We start from the raw sequence: 24300 nt of genomic DNA, 5'->3' as shown, positions 1-24300 counted from the left end.
AACACTCCTTGTTGGAGAAAAGAGGGAAAGAGGTGCAAGTTAGGGGAACATAAACCAACTTCACCTCTGCAAATAGCGGTTCAGTTCATCACTGGTACGTCCTAAGAGGGAAGCTAGTAAAGCTTAGGATCAGAGGAAGATAGTGTGTGTTAGACACAGGGTCTGAGACTCTATGAGGGTTTACTGCTTCCTTCATACATTTTATGACCTGCTAATAAAGTAGTTCAGAGGGCAAGCTCTAGTTGCTGAGGTGAAGGAGAGGGTTGTGGGATATTTCAATTGAATATAAGTTTTTTTGTTCAACAGCCTTTTTGAGGGGTGTTTGTGTTTGGGATTACTAAAATTCAGTAGCTGCAAATTGTAGAGAAATTGAATTACAGATGATGGTATTTTGAGATAGAACTGTGGTTTAGACCTGGCTGACTCACGCCAATTCAGTGTGATGTGGTTTTCTTTAAATTCTTGTTGCATGGTAATGCTGATATAAAACCAGAAATTCCAGGCTCTGAGACTGTGTGTTATGGGGACATTATGTTAGGTGACTGAATTTGCTGCAAATCTCTCATTATATTTCATGAAAACCAGGCTGTCAAGTGAATATATTTGATTCATTTGTGGATGTTGTAAAAGCAAGTAGCAGAAAGACCAAGCAAAGGTCACATCTTCTCTGGTCAATCTGTGAAGTCTCCTCCAGGATGTGACAGGTAGCAGACAGAAATCTCCATAAAATGGTCAAATATAAAATGGTCCCTTGGTCAAATATCACTTCATTATTGATTTGTCTTCATATATTGCCATCTTGGAAATGTGTTCTCTGTGTGTGTGCGTATCCCTACTTAAAGGAGAGAATGTTGAAAGAATAATACATAGTAGTGTCAGTCACTGTTGGACTTATTAGTGCTCTAAGCAGCTGCCTTCCCAGCGGCCTTCTTCAGTGCTGCCTTCTTTTTGATTACTTTCCTTCAGATTTGGTATTTAGTTTGTTGGAGAATTGTATTTTTTGGTATGTCAGGCCAACTTCTAAGCTGTTTATTTAATTCTGTATTTTTTTATAAGTATTTAGTGAAAGATGAATGGATGCTAGGCACTAGGCGATTTTTGATGTGAAATGTGCTTGCCAAACCTGTCAGATCTTTTGAAATGTTATTACAGAAAGTGTCAATCAAAAAAGTGACTTGTTTTTTCAGAAGGTCGAATATTTCTGTATTGCCTGCAAATTTTGGTGGGGCTTTGTGTTACAGAAAAGAAAAGGCAATAAGATTCCTTCCATAGCGGTGTAATTTTGGGAGGTTGTTTGGAGCTGTGTGGTAATGCAGCTGTTTGCTCAGCAGCAGTTTTGGTAACTGCTAATGTGACTAGAGGGATTTACAAATATTAGTATATAAAAGCTTCTTTCACAAGCTAGGTATAATTGATTGTCTCATTACATATACGTATTTTTTGTTTATTTTGGGGAAGAAACTCCGATTTTTTTCCCATTATTTTTAGTGTGTGTGTCCCCCTTCCCCCCAGTATTTAGGTTTAGGGGGCTTTTTGTTTGTTTTTGCTTTTGGATTTTCTTAGTGATTTGTTACAAAAATGAAAGCAAATTACTTTTTGTCATTTACTTATTGACTCTCACCAAGTTTGCTAATAAGGTCTTCTAACAGTTGTTTCTCTGGGTATTGTTAAGGTACTTTGCAGCTAGAATATTCCTTGACTAACTACAGCATTCTACTTCTTTGCATCCTCTTGAGGATGACTAGGTGAAAGCTAAACATCTGAATGTAAAGCCCAATTTAGCTAGATTTAGGGATGACAGAAGAAAGTGAAGCACTTGATTTCTGATAGCTGCCTTGTTTATTGGTAGCATTTTTATTGCTAGTTGGGACAGAACAATACTGCACTTAGTCTTGGAGCAGAGAAGCAGTTGTCCATACAGGCTGCAAAGTAGGTTTCTGTAATTTTACTTTCTCAAAGGAGCAAAGCCTTGCTCCTGGATAAAGTGGAAAGGTGGGACTGGGAGAAGATGGACCAGACAGCTTCCTTCCTTTTGGTGTCCGGATGATTGCAAACAGCTTCTGTGGGCTTGGCTTCAGTGAGAACCAAATTAGCTACTGAGCTTTGTGTCATGCAGAGCACTGCCTTCTCCTCAGATGGGGAATGAAGTTGGTGTGTGTACAACTAATTTTCTCGTGTGTGTTTCCTTGATCTTCTTTTAGAATCTCATAGAATTGTGTCTTTCTAAAGGTTGCCATCCTTTCATTACATGCAGATCATTAGAAGTGACATGTAAGTACTCGGTTCTTGTTTAGTTTTAGGTCTTCATTGTTTTTCTTATGAAGAAAAGCATATTTTCCTGCCTGGAAGCTCTGTTTTTAATCTGTGACCTGAATCGAGCTGGGTAATAACATTTCCAGAATTAAAATTACAGCAGCCCATTTATTCCCCCAGTTATATCCCTTTTCTCTTGACCTGCAATATGAAAATTTCAGCCTGCTTAATTGTTAAGTAGTAGTGAATTCAGAACAAGGAAAGGGAAGGTGGCAAGGATTGCTGGTAGCCAGCCAGTGTGATGGGCTGTGAGCAGTAGGTTCTGTTAATGGTATCAAACTCAACTGTGTACCTTTTGTTTATCCCAAAATTTCAATTGCAACCCCTCAGCATGGCCATGTTGTACTGAAGCATAGATTAGGACGATGAATGTACTTCTCCACAATTCTCTATGAATTCAAAGCCTGATGGGTACAAATGGATGTGTTATTTTTAGACCTATTCTTCTTCCCTCTTTCCTAAAAAGCAACCCCTGAGCAATTTTTAATGTTTATCCTTGCTGTAGTCTCCTTTTCTGTAAAATCTGGGCAACATATCCGTTTGTCACTGCAGAGAAGTTGAGACAGTTGAAAATAATTGGCATTGTAACCAGAGGTTGATGACCTGATGAGCTGGTCAGTAGCAATTGTTTCTTCACTGAGAAAGAAGTGACATTCTCGTTCATGAAGAGGGCTTGCTGGGACTTGACAAGACAGGAAAGGAGATTGCTCTTAATATTTTGTGTGAGAATTCTGCAGATGTTAAAATCATGAAGGGCCTGATCAGCAAAATCAAGCTGTTCATCTTTTAGCTGTGGATAATACTTCCTCTGTTTCTTAACTGCATTTTAGATGTGGAACACCTCTAAAAGTATCCAGCAATTTGTAGTTCATCTGAATTCCAATAATGCTGAAAACTTACTGTTCTAAAAATTCAGTTTTCGTACAGAGATGCTCAAAGCCAGTAAAAGTTTTAATTAATACTGTGCTTCTTACACTTTCTTATGTTAAAAAATGATAAATTGAGGAACCTCAGTGCAGATAGGGTGGTAGAACTACTGAAATGTAAGCATGTTCTCCTTATCATCAGTCTTTTAATGACAACTTTGGAGATAATTTTTAATAATAAAGTACTTGGCTGTGCAATGTGCGCGTGCTATGCTTTATCTTTATTGGCTTGAATAATTTCGTTAATTTTATGGATCAAGGTAAAAAGGGAAAAAACAAAACAGTTGTATGGATGTGGTGTTCAGGATGTCCTAATAAGATACAGTTTCCTAAAAATGAAACATTTCTGTGTGACATCTTATTCAGTTACTGGAGCCATAAAGTTTGCTTTTGTTTGACACAGTAATTTACTTTCTATCCTACAGTTCTTATATATTTTTAAACTACTTGTAAAAAAAGGAAGAAAAATACAGAATAGTTTGATTACTTATTCTTGAAAATCTTCCTTTAGAGGGTTATGGAATCAGTGAAGAATATGTGCTGGCAGTGACTGGGGGGAGATTGGAATGGAGTGAAAGGAAAACATGTTTGGAAACTCAGAAATGTTAAGAACAATGGTTGAAGAAGAAGGTAGTGAAATTTTAATATTATGAGCTGCTTCTGTTCTCAATTTAATTTTGTGCTGAAGTATGGAGTAGAGGATAGTATTTGTCACATTGTCTGGAATGATGAGTTCAGCAGTCTGAGAAGGGAAAATGCATGAATTGTTACTATTCCAGTGTGGTAGGGATGGTGATGCTGCCTGTCAGGGTCTTTTAAGTCTGAGTGAATACTGTCCTGTTTCAAATAAATGCATTTTATTTAAACAATTTGCATTTTTATGGCTAAAGCAAAATGAAAAGCAGATCGTAAAGTATGTATTGTGAGATTGGTTTTGGAGAAAAGATGTCTGCAGAAGACCTAAAGTGGTGTTTTAGAAAGAAAAGTTCCTCTGTGCAACAGTGAGTTAAGTAACTGAGGGAAAAAATCTCCAGAAAGGTGAAACAAAGCTAGCCTGCTGTAGAAACAACCCAGCATCCCTCTCCATCCAGAAGTACTTGCTGTGTTAGGTCATAATATAATGAAAACAATTTTATTTTGGAAATTGTGGAAAACTGGAAGATTTTTGTCATCAGTCAGAAGGATTTGTCTGTGCTAGTGTTCAGACTTCTGTACAATTTTAAACATAAAACCTGGGATTAGACAGAGTCCAGCTATGAAGCATGGACTCCAGCATAGGCTACCTTTATGAACCCAAGGACATGTTTAATACAAAGCTGCTTTCCAAAGAGTTGAGGTTCTTCCAGAAGATTGCGTCAGAAATTGAGGATTTGACTGAGACTGTAGCTGTCCAGCTGTAAATGTCTATAAAACACCTCTGTCACATTATGGATGCAAACTGGAACTTGTACAAAATCTGGTCCAGAAAACTGACTTACGTGGGAAAGAAGGATGTAAGAATATTCAAATTGCTAGGAATGCATTACACATTGGAAAGATTTAGCAATCCTACATTGAAATTTCTTGGGATTACAGAGTAGTGAAAACATGGGTTCAGATAGTTGGTTTGTGAGATATGTTCAGAATAAGGGAAGAAAAGGAGAAATTTCTTTTGAGGTGTTTTTTCTGTTGGGAGCATTATTTTGGGTGTGTTGCAGGTTTGCAGCCAAGTGAGAGCTTCAAGGAGCAGTGCACCATGTTATGATGTGTAATTGAATGATGAAATACATAGAAATGTGATTTATTTTTTATTATTTGCTTACTAAAATATTCATTTCCACTGGAGAATACGGAAATGAATAATTTGCCTTGAAATGGGAAAATTAAAATTCTTTTATCTTGTGAGGTGAGTAAATTATGTGGGAAACGTTCATATCATATGCTCCTGATAATTGTGTGGCTTTTAAAATTTTTTTTAAAAAATTCTTTATTGCCTCCAATCTGTTATACTGGTGAAATGTCAGTTTTTCTCATGGAAGACCTGTTAAACTGCTGTTCTTTGTTGACAAGCTCTAGTGGTAGAGCACTTTCATCTCCTGCTATACTACCAGCATTTTATCGCTCTTTAAAGCATAGTCACTGCTTTTTCTTAAAGTCTTCTTGAATAGGGAACTAATAATAAATTATTGTAATACTCTATAATTCTATGAACATGTTATATTTATTAGTCTATTAAATGCTCTTATTAATGGAAGCAAACCCAATTGAAATATTTTATTAGTACAGTGTTTGACCCTTCCCTTCTAAGAATTCAGAAGGCAACATTACACTTCCTAGCATATCATACTTGTTCTGCTTGACATTTTAAAAATTTTTTAAATAGCTGTAAATGAATGAGTGAATGGATGAAGGGCATGATGAAACACAAGTGTTTAATTAAGACAGTTGTAGAATTTATAAGACTTAGGATTTATGCAGAGAGGGCATTAATTTTGAAATATGGGAAGTAAAAGAGAAAGAAACTGTCATCAGGCCATATTGACAAACTCCTGGGTGACTTAAAACATAGCAGTTCTGGTAGTGTCAGACTTCAGCTCTGCAGAGAGTGGTGAATGTTTTCTCTTGTAATTCATGTCAGTTGGTAATGGCTCTGCATTTGGTTGGAATGGCATAGGGGGAGTATCCTGATGGATCTCAGAAGCTTAAGGGAAGCTGGGCCAGAGGATCAGGAAGCTTTTAGTTTCAGAATGGATTTGAATCTGAAGTGAGAAATCCATTGGCTCTTCATTTCTGAAGCCTGCATTTTCTTGCCTGTAATTTTGCATGTCCATTTTGAACTGTGCTTAAGCAGTTAAAACTGCTTAAAATATGCTGAAGTGGTGATTTTCTACCTTTCCTCTAGATGGCCTCTTTTAAAGACTATTAATAAAAAAAAAAAATTACTTTGGTTTTGGAATAACAGAAAAATGCAGTTGTCTTTTGGAAGTGTCTTTCAGTAACAGTTGTTTCACAATTTCTCTGTAGCACTGATTTTTTGTGTGAGAGGTGTGATGTAACTGGGCTCTGCCACCTTCTGCTTGACTGTTCTCTAAAGAGTACGTTTGTTTTCATCACTGGTATCCGAAATTTAATTACAGAAATATGATGTCATGGGTAAATGTGAGCAAGGCCAGTAAAGCAGTGAGGATGAGATGACCCGATGAATCACTTGTAGAGAGGTTAGTGCTGTTATTTCCCTGGTAGGCAGAACAAATGACTTTTAGAAGTTAAAAAAGATCTCAGTCCTTTTGATTCAGCTGCACAGTGCTTCTAAAATGGGACACGTACCCTTCTCTTTTACTTTATATGTGTAATGCTTTTCCATCCTCAGTTAATGAAAGACTCTGGTCTTCATTTCTTCTGTGTTTTTGTGATGGTCTGAACTGGGTCATCATTTGGTCTGTGTTGCGAGAAAATGTTTTTGAAAGCTGCTCCTGTTTTTGCTGTCTCTTTGTGTTTCTCCCTCCTCCACCTCCTTTGTATGAAGCTTTGCACTGCTTGATTTGACATTTAATTCCTTATTCCTTCTCCTGGCTCTTTCTATCCTTTTAGCAGTTTTCAAAGTGTGTTATCTCCCTGCTTCTTTGTGAGGCTATAGTTGTCTGTGCAGTTTATTCTTGTCTTTTTCTGTGATACCACTGTGTGAAAGGTGAAGAGGGGAGTTGCACATCAAACCATAATCTTTGAAAGGAAATGCTTGATTCTGTGCGATGTGAACAGTGTCGTGGCCAAAGTGCTTGTGAAAAGTTCTTGATACTTTTGGGACAAGAAAGAAGGCAGGATACTTGAAGGTGATGTGAGGGCTTGTGAAAACTGGTTACCTTCTTCTTTCTTAAAATTACTGCTTGATTTCTAAATTGCTTGCTTTTACAGGCTTCTAAGACATCATCACAAAAATCCTAAGGTACAAGGCCAGTGAGGATGTTCTGTTTTTCCGAGACTGTACATAAAATAGGTTGTGGTTGGCTAGAAATCCATTTAACACTACTGCTGTAGCAGTGATAACAAGGATGCGTAAGGATGCAGTCTCTGCATTTGGGAATTTGCAGAAGTTGCTGCTGTCTGATGTCATTATGCTGTTAAAGGTATACTCTACTCGAATGGCTGGTTTCCTTCCCTGGGGTAGCTTTAAGCCAATGCAAAGCCCATTTTTGTGAAGCTTACAGTCATTCTGGGAGTGCTTTGCTGGTCTAGCATGCAGAAGTTTCTGAGCTGAAGTGCTCCTAGTGTTTATGTAACTTAATAGATTCTGTTCTAATAGACTCAGAGGAACTTTTTCTCCAAATCCTTTGGTCTTAATAGGAGAAGAAGAGACTTTTTCTTGCCTCTCTTTTTCTTTCCTTTGTTTTTCTTCTCTAGCTGTTGTTCTTCCTTTTGTTAATTGTAGAGCTGTACTTTAGTAACCACAATGGTGATTTCCAAGGTAGTAATCGATTAAAAATGGCCAAATAACAAAGGCTGAAATAAATTATTTGTACCTGAACAATAAAAGGACAATGAAATTATAATGAGGATGGCATGGGCTTGGAATGAACATCACTTCATGTAAAGTCTAGTCTTGTTTGCGGAGCTCAGAGATGATGGGGAGAAGCATTAGCTCTAGGGTGTAATTTTCTACTGTGTCATTTTCTCAGGGGCGTGGCATCACTTCTGTCTACTGCTCTGCTTTTTCTCTTGAGTATGTAACAGGTGTTCCCAAAATATCTGGAAAAATGAGAATGAGCAAAATTAAAATTTACTATGAAATATGCAAGTCTGACTTTTAAAAAAAATCTTTTCCAATTCTGCTCTTTTCCCCTGCAGTTAAGTGCATAGTTTTCTCCTACTAAGCAACCTGGATAGAAAAAGTGCTTCTTAAGGGGAAGAGTAGTACTGTAAAATAATTTAAAAGTCAGGCACAACAGGAAGGTTATGAACTGGTACAATACAAGTCAGAAAGGTAATATGAAATTTTGGTAGTTTCCTTTTAGGGCATCCTTATTTCTAACACTACTTTTGAAAATGTGGTTGTCATTCAGCTTCCATTCCTCTAGTCCTTCTTTGTGTTGAAGATAACCTGCAGAGGGAAGGTGAAGTGATGTGCTGCTACATGATTACAAAAGGGAGGCTTTCCATTTGTTACTTGAGGAAAAGGATGCAGAAGAGCTTGTGGGAGATGGAGTCAGGGCAGAAGGGTGTGGTGGTGCACTAGCTTAAAATTCTTTGGGACAGGGTTGTTAATCTGTAACAATGGAAAGATAATTTGATTTTTGCTCAGATGTGAAGGCAGTGGCAGTAGAGAGTGAAGCATAACTGCAGCAAAGGAAGGGGTCCCAAGCAAAATGTCTGAAACTCTGTAAGTCTTAGGCAATAACTGCTTGCATCATGTCCAGGCTTATTTAGCATGAATAAAGAGAAGAGCAGACCACCACCAATACCTGCAGGCTGTGAAGATAATCCTGGAAATGTTCTGTGATGGGGAAGGTTGGTTAGAGATGTTCTGCATATGGGGATATTGTGAAAGAACTAAGACAAAATGTGGTAACTTGAGCAAATTTGGGACAGACAAAGCGACAGAAGTCTGAATAACCACAGTTTCTGGAATGTTTTACACGAATTCTTATGGCCTGTGGTTAGCTTATCTTAGCGGAACAGTAACAAATACTACATATTACAAATGCCCATGTTAGTGGGATTAGCCAGATTGTTAGGGGTTTTTTAGAAGCAGCTAAGGGAGGTAACCTGCATTTGTGTGATCTTTGCTCTAGTCTAATGAGGGTTGTAGTAGACTGACCTTCATGTGGGCCGGGAGGTTGCTGACTGTTCCCTCTTGGTCAAGGGTTAGTGTTAAATAATTGTTCTGTGTGGTAGCATAGATATCCAGAGGGAAATGACATTTAGGATCTGTGCTATTGTAAAAGATGGGCTTATTTGTGGAAAAAAAAGAAATGTTTTCAACTCTTGAGGCTGACACACCGACTTTGAAAATGCCTTCACTTTCATTTAGTGCACTTGGGCAACCCAGTTAGTTTATTTTTGTTTGTATGATCTTTCAGTCCCAGTTGTTGGTTTATCATGAAATGGCTTGTGTTATGTATAAAGGAATAGATCATCTAACCCTGAAAAACCAAGCCTAATTACAGTACCTTATAAAACTGTAATTACAAAAATTACTTTAATCTCCTTTGTATATTTATGATCTTGATTTAAGATCAATGTGTGCCCTTTGTTGGGTAAATGCATGAAATACTGTATGCTTGTAATTTCTTTCAACAGGTACTTTGTGCTGGACTTTGAGACGGGGATTCTGCAGTATTTCATGAATGAACAAACTAAAAACCAGAGCCCAAAGCCACGAGGAGCCTTGTCTTTAGCTGGAGCTATAATATCGCCCAGTGATGAAGTGCCACACATGATGGTGGTCTACTCTGCTAATGGAGAGATGTACAAGTTAAGAGGTACAGTGCTGCTCACAGTGCCTGCTGAATTGTTCTTCTCTTCCACTCCTACTCCTGCATATCTTCTCTCATTTCCCTGTGCTGTCAGGAAGTAGTGGCTATACAGCTCTTTTATTACACAGTGTATTTTAAAACACGATGGAGGAGTAATCTGGAGTTAAGTACATGTGACTTTAAAATGTATAGACTTTCAGGGCTGGAAGGTACCTCAAGGTGGCTCCTGTAATCTGTTACTGTGACATTTTCATTGAATGCTGTATCTTATTTGCTTCCAAAGGAAGAAAAAGGTGCTTTCATTGCTGTTCACAGCATAACATTTGTTTTCTAGTACTGTTCTTCCCTGCCACCATCCTGCAAATAATGTGCAGTAATGAATCTGATGATGGGTCAGAGAAGGGAAAAATGCCAGTGAGAGGCTGCTGAGATATTATGTTCTTATCAGTCTTGGAGTAATTGATTGCTCCTGTGACATAAAATTTTCCCTTCCCTTGTTCCCAAGTATAAGACAAACAGGACAGGGTATATAGGCATTACTTTGGAATATTTACAAAAAAGGAAAAAAAATGGCAGTGTTCTGATTTTAAGGTATTTTCAGTATGGTTGCTTGATCATGATGCTTCCAAATCAAACTAGTTTATAAAAAATAAACTGTTATTAAAAAAAAAGATACATAATGCAGTGTAACAGAAGTATTCTTAGTTTAATTCTGACCACAGTTTACAAGTTGTCCAGGAGGACTGGGCGTGCAGAAGTCCCCTGTGGTACAGTGTGTTGCTCTTTCATACACAGAACTGAATTCAGAAACAACCAGGGAGAATTTCTGTTAAAATGCTTTGAAAGTTGCACAGCTAGAAATCATGAGCACTTGTTGTTTCGTTGTGCTTTTCCAATCACTTGAAATTATCAAAAGCTTATTATATGCTGCTTTTAATTTAATGATGTCTGTGAATTTGGTTAAAATCAGTAAACAATTTTTATGCTAAATCAATAACCATTAAGGTACTCAATAGCTGAGGAAGTAAGAAAAAAATATTTACTGAAATTATCAACTCTGTATTGCCATTCTTAATGATAATTCCTGCAGTAGTTTAAGAAAAAAAGAAAAGCCTCTCTCCTAAAAAGACTTACTGTATTACACAGGAGCCATTTGAGAGCAGTCAAACTCTTCAATAATTTTTAAAGCTGGTCTTTAAAGATGTTTGGGGGAAATTCCTGTGTCTTTCATTTGCATGTGAATGACATGGGCTTAGAGAGAGATTTAGTTGAACTCCATTAAAAGAGAAGCACTTAAGTATCTTGGGAACTGGTAACTTGTCTGGTAGCTGATTGACAAGCTGAGTGTAGAGCTTTTATGGATTTAAATGCTGCGTGTCCTTCACAAAGACAGACAAATAAAACAAAAGTGGGTGAAAAATTCTGAACAAAAAAGTCTTCTCGAGGTAGGTAGTTCTGCCTTTGCTAACATGTGGAAGAGATAACTATGAAGACTCATAAGCTTATTTCTTCCAACTGGCATCTTAACTATAGGTTTAGATGTGTGGCACTGAAAAACTTAAGTGTATCTATGTAGCATAAATTGGGATTTATACTGCATCCTAATCAATAATTAATCTTTCCCCCTCTGCCCTGCTCTGTCGCCTCTTGTGCAAAAGAGTATTGATTTATGTGTGATTGCCTGCATTTTCTTGTTTCTGTTCTAGCTGCTGATGCCAAGGAGAAACAGTACTGGATAACTCAGCTTCGATCCTGTGCCAAACATCACAAGGAAAGTGATTCTAAGGTAAATAATTAAGAGTGAGAAGTAACTATTTTGTTTTAAGTGGAGTAGGTGAAGAACAGCATAGCCTGGATGATTGGCTGCAGTAATTAGTGGATTGATGTTCAGAAGGTTTTGAGTAAAAGTAGCAAGTTGTCATTTGTCACTAATGGAGCAGGATAAGTCAGTTTGGGGGATCCTAATAATTAAACATTTTCTTGTTTATGACAAATTAGTGAAGTGCATAGTTCAGTCAGTCTTCATCTTCTTTACTAAATTGGAAAGAGCTCATCATATGAAGAGTTAGGTTATTTACTTCTCTTTGGAACTAATTGTCCACAATTTTTGTCCTCAAACAGCTAAATATTTTGAGCAGGTAAAAAGACCAACTGTGTAGACTTGAAAGATAGCAAAATGATGAGTTGAGGCTATCTCCAACCTCCAAGTAAAAATTGTATGAATTGAGGTACAAATAAAACCCTTTTTGAAGGAGAATTAAGTAGCAGGGTTATTTCAGTACTTTTAAAATTCTTACACATTGGAATTCAATATAGTTTTTATATAGATGTGGCCCAGTACTACTCAGAAAGGTGCAACTCTGCTTGATCAGGGTACTCTTACAGTTGCTGTTGATTTGCAGCTCCTGTGCCAGATAATGATGCCAACTTTTTATACTCAATTGCCAGCAAGGAATTATTCCTCAGTATGTTTTCTGGTCACTTCTTAAATGCATTTAGATGTTTAGCATCTATAATTTAACTGTGATGAGGTGGTAAAACTGCTGTTCAGTATATATGATATTGGAGACTTGTGCAATGGCACACTGATTCTTATGCTTCTGCACTCTTATTAATTTTCATTATATTTTTTTTAATCCTGGTTTTATTTTTATGCTTTTCCTGCTTGTGATAAATTATTCTATTTTAATGGCAAAATCTCATTTAGAATAGCAGTAATTTAGTTGAAGCTGATCTTTGTGGAACTGAAGTTGGGATCATATTTCCTCTTTAGGCAAAAACTGTCACACTTAGTAGTAATTTCTGTTCAGACTATCTTTCCATGTTGAGCTCCTTCAACAGGAGTAGTATCTGCATATTTAGTTCTGAATTAATTAGTCTGTCAAGAGAAAAATCTTGGTGTTACAACAGTGAAAGTAAACAGCAATTAGTAGAGGTCCAAAGAAAGCAAACCAAATTTTAGAAATTATCAGGAAAAAGAAGGGCTTATACTTAGATTGTTCTATCTCTGTCAAATATTTGTAATGAATACTTTTATCAGTCCCCTTCCACTTCTGAAATGAAAAATTGGAATGGGAATAATGAAGTACTTTCCATCATATTTGTTATTTTTCTGTACAGGATGAACTCTGTGTGATGAAACTTGACTTCATTGTAGTCTTTTTTTTCTGGTGATGAGAATGGAAAGGGCAAATCAGCATAGTAAGTGCTCTGCAGTGGCTGAATAGGAAGTATTTGCTTAGCTGTTAATAATAATATTGGTATGGGAAGCCTCAAAGAAAAGGAGTTGAAAACAGACAAAGCAAAAAAAAACAAAAAAAAAAGCACCAAAAGGACATGAATAGAAAGTGGAGAATATGTTGGGATGCTTTGGATGCCAGAAGCGTTTAGGGATTTGAAAAGCATTTCAAAAGCAAAATTTTATTAGAAAGTCTTGACTAAATGAGTGGGAGGCTAGTAAATACAAAGCCAGTTTCTGCCACAGAAGGTCTAAGGCACAACTTTTGGAAACAGGAAGGCTTTAGAATGAGGAGCATCTCACTGGACTACTTGTAATCTTGCATAGTGACCAACGATGCTGTGGTTTGCTCCTTGTTCCTAAGCTCATTGTGCAAGAAAATAAAAGTATTTCCTTAACTGAGGGGTGGTGGACATATGTAGCAGAGGAACTAAATGCAAGACTATTTCAGATAGTAGGAAGGGGGTTCTTGCATTTTTCTTTAAGACTGGTGAATTACAGAAACTTGGCATAGGAAGTTGGAGTATAGATGTCTTCTGGAATAGATAGTTTTAATTAGCTTGAATCTGTTGAGTATAAAACAGAAATGCTGAAGAAAAGTGTACTTCTTAGTTCAGAGTTTCAAATCAGCCTAGGTCACTTTTCACTTGAAATGTTTGTTACTGAAGCACTTTAAGTTCTCTACTTTTGTAAGCCACAGAGCAAATAGAGAATATCTATCTTCTGAATTTTTAAACTTAACAGTCCAGAAAATAAAATGTCCAGAATTTATGTGCTTCAAATGACACCACTGATGACTCTGCTTCTTATTCAAGAAGTGGACTGTACTTGAAGCAATTTTGTGCTTACCTGTTCCTAGAAACTTTTCTTGTGACAAGATTTAGCTCTTGTTTTTAATATGCTTTTTTTCCTTTTCCATCATCTTCTTAGTATTAGAGTATTAACTAAGAAGAATATTTTACCTGGCTTTAGCATTGCAAATAGTGTGAACTTGAATTTCATATACAAGTAAGATTTTAAATTTCTCTCTGTTGTTCTTTATAAAGGAAGGGATCAAAAGCTACAATACAAATCAAATGCTACAATAATTAGACTTTGGAGATGAGATATCATTTACAGGGTAGCAATTCTTCACAGAAATTCCAGAAACTAGAAAAAAAAAAGGCATTTATATTATTTTTCTTTTTTTTTTTTTTCTTTTCCTCAAAGTTTCTTACTTCATATTCACTGCCTGCTAGGAGATAAGAGAAGCAAGAACTGCTTTGTTTCATTGTATTGGTTTTTTTCTTCTCTTGTAGATGATGTTACTTTATACTAAATGATTATTAGCATAGAGTGGAAACATGCTCTTTAAGGTGTTTTAAATTTGTATAAAATAGCATTCTGCTATTTTTAGCCACCTTACTGTTTCACCTCAGGGTCTGGATTTACAAGGAAAGGTCTGTAATGACACAGAGATGGGTTTGTATTTGACTTACTTTTGCATAATTGAGGATTTCACAAAAATCTGTATTTTTGGGTTTTGTTAAAATAGCTCTACCATTGATAGGACTGTCATGATGTGATTTGTTATTCTGCTGTTAGCAAGGTTGGATCTCTTTATTCCTCCCTCTCTGTATACTTTATACTCTGTAGCAAGTGGGAGCTGCCAATGATCTGTCTCTCATTATGCTGTTATGAACAGGCAGATACTCGTGTGTTCTGAGCTTCTGGAGTTTGAACAGAATCTAAGCTCTGTCTCTGGTGGGAACAGCATCTGGAAAGTTGGAGTCTGAGTGTTTGCTCCCAGCTTCTTCTGCCACTCAAATTCACCTTTTTCATAGGAATACTGAGATGCAGAAATTTCTAGCTATTCTTTAGGAGTCATACATTTGAATGAGGTAGAAGTGAAAAATATGCAGTGAGTGGTATATTTTATGTTATGCAAGTGGGATATAGTTTAAATGTGGAAAAAAAGCCAATAATGGGATAACCAGGCAAGCAGTGGGAGGGTTCCCAAGGATATCAGCAAAGTAACTTAGCGACAGGTTATTCATACTGGAGAGAGAACACATTTTAAAAATCTTGAATAGATATTATTGGAAGGGAATTCGTAGAAAAACACGATAATTTGGAGGATGTTTTTCAAAGCTGAAGCTGTGTCACTGTTTCTGTGAAATACTCAGAGAAGAGCATTCCTTCTGGCTGCCCTGGATCTAGATCAGCATTAGTTTCCTTTCTTTTTCTCAGCTACTGCCTGCTTCAGAATGCTACTGTCATGACTGTTTTTAAAGCTTCAGATGGGGATTGGAGTGGTGGAGGAAATTAAATAGAGAAGTGATTGAAAAAAGAAAGAAAAGGTTGTATACTAAACACTAAATTTAGTTGTGTCCTAATGAATGGTCCAATGGTACAGTTAATGAGTGGATGTAACACAAGCTAAGTCTCTGACTTTGTTTTAATTAAATTTTACATGGCAATGATAAAAACAAGCAGTAAAAGAAGTGTTCACAGGCAAATAATTCCCGTGCTGTCACATAGTCTTAATGTTCTTGATATTCCCATACAAGTCTCATTTCACTTAATTACAGATTGTTCAACCTCCATAAGTGCCAAATCATCTGTATTGGAAGAAATCTTCTGTGTCTGGATAGGATTGCTGGCTCTTTTAGACTATTCTAAGTGAATATTTTGTACAGGCTTTAATTAAAACATTAATCAAATTTGCATTCAGTGGTATAAATGCTTTCAAGAAGGGGTAGGCTTATGCATAATTTTTGTGGTAACTTCCAAGAATAATTTTGTATCCAGAAATTGTCACAATCTTTTTAGTTCTTCTGTTTCATCCTCCTTTTTTCTTGACGGTTTAATGATGGTGGCTGTAAAAGCACTACTAAAAACAAACACAGGTTTTTAAACCAGCTCTTAATGCCACTGTGTGGACTGTTTGCTTTATTTGCATATAACCCTTGTATATCTCAGTGTGTCTGTATCAGGAATGTGACAGGGAACAGAACCTTTATCTTGTGAAGTCACTTCTGTGCTCAGATGGTAACTTTCAGCTTAGGTCTGTGTTAGAATAAGGAGACAGACTCTCCGTTGTTTTAGCTTTTTGGTTTTGAGTTCCACAGTGAGCTAGCTGCTTAAAATTGGATGGTGTGGATTCATCTTTAAGCTGAACTGATTTGCTGATTCCTTGCAGCTGTAAATTGCAATCCAATTCCCTTCCTTCTGCTGCCACCTTTTGTGTGGGTTTTGTCATGTTTTCAGTTCTGTATTAACCTGGGCATCAAAAGTAGAAAAAATGGCATCTTATTAAAAAGAGCTTAGCTCTCTGACCAGGTCTCTGAGGAATGTGTGCCTCTGACTCTGGTTCTCTACTGGCTTACCTCCCTGGAGTAATGGTGGCGGAAAAAAAAGTCCAGACCTGCTCCTGTCAAGTATCAACTGCAGTAGCAGTTTGGCTATAATGTGAAACAGCACTTGCAGTAATGCCTCAAACTTAACACTTCTGTCAAATTGTTATGAGGCAGAGGTGTAATTATTCTCCACAGCTGGAAGAATGACTATCATGGATCTTTGGTTTTATCAGGTTTCTTTTTGCTTTAGTAATGAATGGCCACAGAGGTACCTTTACATTTTTAAGTGGATCATTGGCTGAGTATTTTTAACATCTGCATGGTAACTTTTCATAAAGCCAAATTGGTGAAATTTTCAAGTCCTTTTCAGTGTTGTTTTGGTTCTTCTGTGCACATCAAATTGCTTTGCCTTCTGAGCTTCAAGTTGGTATGCTTGTCTGCTTCCTCTTCTCATCCCTGACCTATGGAAGTCAACTAAAGAATGGCATTTCTAATTAAAACATGCAGTGAAATCCTTACAGTAGTGAGGCTGATAGGAAAGCAGTGCTTGGCTGTTGGTAGTTGTCTGTTTGATATGTTTTTTCCTCCCTTTGGAAGCTTCATGAAAATAAGAGTTGTTCATTGCTTCTAAAATCTTTCTGCAGAAATGGAAGAAAATCAATTTACGATTGAACGTGCTCAAATGATTCTTGATGAAGAAAAGATTTTATGATAGAATGATTATCATAGTCTCTTGCTTAAAAAAAAGACATATATTGCCTTACTGAAGATGATGAAGCACTATGATATTCTATCAGAAAAGTTAGTACTGTAGAGTGGTGCTTGACAGGAGTGTGCAGAACATCATAAGCTGGTCCCTGTGTAGTGCTGAGGTTTGGATGTTATGTAGATTCTGTCATTTGCATTTTAATATTTGTGAATGATTATAATGTAAATGAAGCAGAACTGTGTCTAGGTTTATCTTTTATCGGTGTTTGTTTACTTAGGATGCATTGGAAAAGAAGTAGATGGGAATTAAAACACTGAATGGTGGCGTCTCAAAATTGTAATTACTTTCTGATAGTGTGTGACTTCCCATAACTCTCAAGCTGCATGCAGGGATTGGTTTTCTGTGCTGTATATGTGCAGAGGAGTAAAGGAGTGTCATTTTGGTAATTATTATTCAGAGAAAAACATCTGTGGCACAGTGCCTGTGAAAATGATGATTATCAACCATAAGCAGATATGACAATTCACTTCAGAAATTATTTTATTGATCTCTGGAAAATTGCATTTACTTTCCAAAATAAACAAAATTGTTTGCTTCTGGTAAATGGTGAAAAACACTTCAGCTTCTTTGTGAACAGGAAGGGCAATCTCCTGGGAGAATAAGTCATGAAAACATTAGTATAGTTTGAACTTACTGTTCTGCAATTCCATTATTTTAATTGTTAGGATTTTTGATATCCAAATGGAAGCATTCATTATACTGCTTTTTTATCTTGGGGATGGACGGGCTATTAAAATAAAAATCTTAACCCAAATCTGTTTTAGCTAAGCATACTTTAGCTAGGTTTAGGTCATAAAACCCATATGAATGCAAGTTACAAATTAATCTTTTATTAGCTTCTTTATTATTCTTTTATTGGTTTCATTTTATTAGCAGGTGAAATGTTGGTGCAATGGTAGAGTGTAGCCTCAGGAAAGGAAATTTGCAGTCCTTTTGGGATTCTTCAGCCTGTGGATTTCTTGACTCATTATTAGCACTGTGCATTGCTAATGTTGAAGAGCTTACATTTTTCTTTCATCAGACTTTTCACTCTCTTTTTATTTATTTAGTTGTGAGCCAGAAAGCAGCGAGACCAAAAAAAATGAGATATGATAATAATTAGAGGGGCAGATCAGTCACACGAGCAGTGCTGGGGGAAGAGCAGGGGCTTAGGCGTAAAGGCCCATCAGTTACTGTCATTGCTTTGATTTCTTGTGAGAGTGACTTAAATGGCTGTTGTAGTATGATTTATAATTAGAGTGCTTTTAGCAGTGGAAAACTTCACATTTTAACAGAAATGGAAAATTTGGATTTTTGCGCAGCTGTGTGTCAATGCACAAGAATGCTTGTCATTCCCAGTGTTGAATCTCAAGAAATTCTGCAAAAGAAGAGTCAAAGTATTTGGCTGGGACATAGGTGTTGACAATGTACTGTAAAATTCAAAAGTGCCTGAGGGGCTGAGTGTGCAGTTCCTGGAGAGTCTTCTTCTGGCACTGACAGGAAGAAGCTGTCAGAAGGAATTGGATGCTTCCCCCATTTTCTTGAATGCAGCAGGCACAGTGCTCTGCTGCTGTCCTCTGTGACAGTGGAGGAGGGGAGTCCCACTTGAAAAGGTTTTGAGTGGTTCCAAAAACTGCCTCCTGCAGACATTCACTTGCATACTGGCTGTGACTGATTTTGCAAGTTTCAAGTAGCAAATTTTTATGTTTGTCATGGAGCCTTGCTTAGATTTAGTTTCATGGGTAGCTGGAGGTCCTGGTGCTGAGCTCAATTAAAGTTTGTATGTTACAGATGCCCTCTAAACAATAATACCAAATTTAGGTGTGGCAGTATTTGTATTGTGGGCTGGTGGAATTTTCTAACATGTTGTTTGGAAATGTTGGGTCACTATAGATGGATGAAGGATGTAAAGGGACAGAAAACAAAGAGGTGAGGAGAGCTTGCTTATAGACCTCTAGGAGCTGATCATGGACCAATATATTTAGCTCTGATACTTGGCACAGACCATGTATGTGTGAATTCCAGATTGCCAGTCTCTCTGACTGGATGAGCTCTATAGGACTGGTGACTCTTCTGTGCTGCAAGGGGAAGCAGAGGTCTCTAGGAGACTCACTGGCAGATGTGGTCTCTCCCTGGAGATCACAAAGTTCCATGCCTTGCCCTACAAGAGATCTGAGTGTCAGGCACCCCAGGCAGTGGATCCATGGGCAGCCCTTGCCAGGCTGTGTGCTTGTGTAAGTAGAGACTTAGGTTTACCTAGTGTCCCTATAGCAGGACAGCCTTGAGCACCACCCACTATTGAAACTAGAGATAGACTGTTTTTCCTTATTTTTCTCTCCTGCTCCACTGATTCCCAAACTCCATGCCCCAAATGACTGTTCACCAGAAGTTGCTGTGAGCTGCTACATACCTTGACAAAACTTGGGAAAAGCCATCTTAAATGCACTGTGGTCCCACAGTGTGAACCAATGCATGGATTTTTCCGTATATGTTTTGTTAACTTTTTTTACATGCAGATCTGTAGCTCTCTCTCAAGAAAATCAAAACATAGCAAAACTTTTCCTCTCACAGATTTTTTTTTTAAGTGAATCTAATGGGAAAACTCTGTTTTACATGGCTGTTGTTTGAACAGCAGACAGACTGTTTGTTTGATCTGTTAGGATCTGTTTAGCTATATGAAAGTAGCAGCTATGTATTTTTATTATTGTGATAGTATGGTACTAAAGTGTTGGTGAATCTTGAAAGATTTCATTCTAAAACAAAATCAACTTTTATTAACCTAAAAGAGAAGCTGATTTTTCAATGAAAAAAAACTTACCTTGTTCTACCTCTACACCCCAAATTTAGTTTAGATGGTATTCTGATACTAGTCAGTTTGAAGAACAAACATTAGTGAAGTATATTCCACTCATGTACTCAGAACACCCTTTTTCTGTGGAATATATGTTTGAAAAAGGACATTCAGTTTTCCTCATCCCCTTCTTTCTCCCAAATATCTTTTCCTCTGGCTTTTATTTAATTGTAGTTAGGTCTAAGCTCTTTCAAATGGAAGATGAATTATAAACCTGGCAACCTTCTGTGCCCTTCTGACAAATTACACCTCGTGCTGCTTTTTTGCCTTAGAGTCAAATCCGGTTTTAATGCAATTGTGATTTATCAGGCAGGGTGGATATTTTTTTAAAATATGCTTCTTATTGTAATCTTATTGGCCATGGTAGCAAAGAATATATTCATTTCAAAAACAGTCAGACCATCATTCTTGGAAGCATTTGCAAATGTTAAATCTAGACCTACGGAATAATAATTATTTCTATGAGATTAGCAGCACTTTGCACACTGGCAATGCGATAACCCATTTTTTAAACCTTCAGAAAGTCTAAAGTCTAGTTTTGTGTGGCAGTGGCAAAGGGATTGTGTTACTTGTTTTACTCCTCCTCCTTGGCAGTGCCAAATAATCTGCCTTGTCCTTTACAGTCAGTGTGGTGGTAACATGAGGCCTGACTTCAATTGCAGTGCTAGTTGGAACATGTTCACCTTGGTTGGTTTGAAAATTATCACAAAATTGCAAAAAGTGACATGGAAGGTATAAAAAGAGAGATTATACCCTAGGAATATTTTTGTGTAGGAATACTTTTGTGTAGCAGGCTCAAGAGAAGTACCTCGTGTTGATGGTGACTGTCCTAGCAATGTTGTAAGTTGCCATTGTTATCTGTGCAGGTTTTGAAGGAGAGGTGGAAAGGTGTTTTAGTCATGGGGCTGTGTATTTTCTTCACTGTCTTGAAGTGTTACTTAATGTTACTCTCTGAATTGGGTTGTGTTTCATGTGGTTAAAGTTACTCTGTTTCAGTTTTTTTATAGATGTAATCAATGATTCAAGTAGAAGGGAACAACTTTTTATATTGCACTTTTATATATCATGTGCCATGGTGATCTGGTGCCCATCTGAGCTTGACTGAGAATTGGTGTACTATAGATGTCCAGGATAACTTGTGTTTGAGGTCTTTGGAGAGCAAACTGAGATAGCAACACTGACAGATGGTTAGATAAAAACCAAATGTCCCAACTGATTTTATAGGTTGTATGTTAAAAGTATTCATACTGCAGATACCATTGCAGATTTATTTCTGGCCTTTTTTGGTGTATTGGGTTTATCCCAAGCTTACTTCAAAATGCATTGTTTTCTTTAAGACAAATTTTGTTTCAAATGTTAATATTTAGTTGGTATGTGGATTGGCCTTGCCAAAATTGAACCTTCTCTGATGTTGAGAACAATACTACACTGTTTCAGTTGTTGATCAAATGAAAGTGTTAAGATTTTTTTCTTCCTAGCTGTTCACACCAGTTTGGTGAATTGTAGGTCAATGGTTTCATGAAAAATATTTGTATTTGCATTGTTGTTGTTCTGTCTGCAAAATCTTTCCTAAGCTTTCCTAAAAACTAGGATTGTAAGAACTAAGCAGCATATTATTTTGTAAGAGTTTGTGAAGATATTTGCAAAGACTAATTTCAGGCATGCCAAGAAACAAAGGCAATAGCTCTAATGTTTCTAAGAGCATCTCCCGAGCCATGCATATGGTTCAGAAGGAATAAATCAGTTACACCTCCAGATTTAGGTTTGTGAGAAGAGTAGAACAATACAAATGTATAGCCTGAATTGTAAATTTTTTGCTTGCGTAAAGGTTGCTAATATCATTATCCTATTGCTTGTTCTAGAGCATCTCATCCTCACGAAGTAGAAGCTCATCTCTGCTGCCGCCTGGGACAACTAATTCTGCTTCTCCCAGTGGCCAGAAGTACATGAGTCAAAGTGGGCCAACTGTTGTAACCATCACCCATCACAAATCACCTGCAGCTGCTCGAAGAGCGAAGAGCCAGCGCTCTGGTCAACTCCATGAAGTCCGAGAGGTAAGAGAGAAACATCTGCTGTTTTGCTATAGCTTGGAAGTGCTTATTTTGCTTCAGAATAAGCAATTGAGTCAGACAAGTTAACGATTCTCTTTGCTTCCTGCTTTGTTTTGATCCCCTTGCTGAGCAAGAGGTGGGCTTTAGTTCTGGTTCAGCTTCAGGTCAGGTGTATACGGATTTTTTTATGCTGATGTTAAAATTGGTGCGTGCATGTGCTTGAAAGTGAAGCGGATTGGCAACAGCTCCCAGGCTTTGCAATGGTGTTGCAGGACTGGGGGAAAATCTCTTTGAAGCTGTGTGTAGCAATACCTTTCAGATTGGAAAGTGGGCCCTGAAGCATTTAAATATAGCTGGAAAAAGCTACTTGAATAAGTCTGATGAAAGCGTGAATGAAGGCGTAGCTCCCCACACTCAGCAGTTTGTTGCTATGCTGCTGTAGTCTTAACTTTGTGTCAAGTTCATATTGCTGACCTTGCAGAGGAAAAATGGTTTGTCTGCATCGAAGGCATGACAACCAAAGAAGAGAGCTTGTTTCTTTTAAAGACTGTTTGTACCAGTGTATACGAAATTTAACTTATACCAATTTAACTCTGTCTTTCAGACAACAAAAATAGTACAGAGTTTGAAGCTTAAATTGTATGGCAGATCACAGAACACACTTTCATCTTTCATCTCTTACTCTTTTTCTCTTTGTCTTTCATGTTAAGAATTTGAATAAATTCTTGGGATGTGCTCTGAATGAAGGCTTAAATTGTACATCCTGAGGAGGAATGCTTGTTTTTCTTCTAGTAAACATTAGAAATGAAGAACTGGCTGTCTGAATGTCACCCACATTTTCTTTACATTAGAGGAAACATATATCTGTCTATTTTTATAAAAATATCCTGTCTTTTCCTACCAATCATCTCCCCCAGGTTGCTCCTAGCATGCTAAATGTATTTGCTCTCATAGGTTGAATCCAGAGTGCACCTTAAACCTATTAATAAAATCAACAATGGGAGTGGTTGCAATTTTGTCAAACGAAGCTGAGTAAGGCTGAAAGCTATTTGAAAGAGAGTATTAGTGTATGTGCTGATCATAATAAGTTGGGAAGAGAAAAAGCCATCAGTTGCAAAGAATACACCTGGAAGAAATAAATACTAACCTATAGTAAAACAATGAGTAAGAGGTCAGGTATCATCCATGCAGAAGAGGCCAGTGAATTGCTGACTCACTTGTTTGTGGTGCATTGCAATGTGATGTCGTTCCAAAAAAGGTAACTATTGCAGAACTTCAGTCTGTAATGGTGGAAGGTAATTATTTTGTTTTGCTTGATGTGCATGGTACCTTCTAGAGGTCTGCAATAATAATGAAAAAAACCTCCTCAGACATTGAAGATACAGTAATGGCTGAAAGAAAGAAGTGCTTTTCCGGGAGAGAAAATGGTACTAAGATGAATGCTGCATAACCAAATTTCATAAGGCGATGTGTGAAGTTTACCTTTTTACATGTTGGATATTTTGTGTGTGTATGCTGCTTCCTAAAGAACAGCATAACAGTGGAGAAATCAGACCTTCTGCCCTCTTTCCCAGTCTTGTGTAAAAAGTGGCTGCTTAACTGATGTTGTTTCTGTCTTGTGAAAGAATAAGTCTGTTTTTTCCAGATTAAGGAAGGAGATTTTATTTCAACCATATGCTCTGTGCACTTCCTTCTCTTCCATTTTCCAGAGTGAATGAAATAGACTTGGGTATGTGATACCTGTGTTTTCAGGAAATATCTTTGTTCCATGTATGAGTCAAGCAGTGACTGTTAGATCCACCTTCCCTTATGAAATTTATCAATGAAGAGATAAGCCCAGAGCCCCTCACAAAAGTGAACTTAAATCTGTTCTAGTCCTGTTTTTTAATCTGAAACAATGAAAAATAGGAGCTAAAAGTACAGTGAGATAGTTAATCCTTACCTCAATGCCCAATTTTTTTACTTTTTATTTGAAATTTGTTTGGTACGATCTGGATGAAGGGAAGAGACTGCAGAAGGATTTTAGATCAGTGTTAGTGTTCCCCTGATTGAATGATGCCATTGAAGCTTTGACATGCAAATAAGTTTTTTTAAATTGTTCTGTAAATAGGACTGCATTAGCTAATTTTGCACCTTATAAATACAGTAATTGAGTCAATGTGAAATGTTGATCTGCTTCTGGAAAGTGAGAGGAAGCATGTGTGTTTTAAATTTCACAACAATGTTATGCTATGGTAGTGCTACCATGGTGTATGTGAGATCTTTGAAAAACAGGAATGCTGCAAAGAGGGGCATCCTTCACTTGGCCCGGGTGGTATTTGCTAGCTGGGACAATGTTCCTGAGAAAGCAACTTGAAATTGCTTCTCAATTCTGAACTTTCTTGGT

At 37.3% G+C, this 24300-nt stretch overlaps 1 protein-coding gene across 2 annotated transcripts in view; it reads left to right on the top strand.

The window, feature by feature from the left end:
• The window catches only part of OSBPL10 (oxysterol binding protein like 10), a 112459-nt gene that overhangs the window by 21467 nt on the left and 66692 nt on the right, over nucleotides 1-24300 (top strand). For both annotated transcript variants that reach the window (XM_059846822.1, XM_059846830.1), the window contains exons 2-4: nucleotides 9513-9694; nucleotides 11395-11474; nucleotides 21726-21917. In XM_059846822.1, the coding sequence (XP_059702805.1) occupies nucleotides 9513-9694; nucleotides 11395-11474; nucleotides 21726-21917 (454 nt within the window). The remainder of the gene's footprint in view (nucleotides 1-9512; nucleotides 9695-11394; nucleotides 11475-21725; nucleotides 21918-24300) is intronic.

This window comes from Haemorhous mexicanus, chromosome 1 (genome assembly GCF_027477595.1).
Source record: "Haemorhous mexicanus isolate bHaeMex1 chromosome 1, bHaeMex1.pri, whole genome shotgun sequence".
In the NCBI taxonomy this organism is placed as follows: Eukaryota; Metazoa; Chordata; class Aves; order Passeriformes; family Fringillidae; genus Haemorhous; species Haemorhous mexicanus.
Note: the sequence above shows the minus strand (reverse complement) of the source record. Positions and strands in the feature narration are given on the sequence as shown.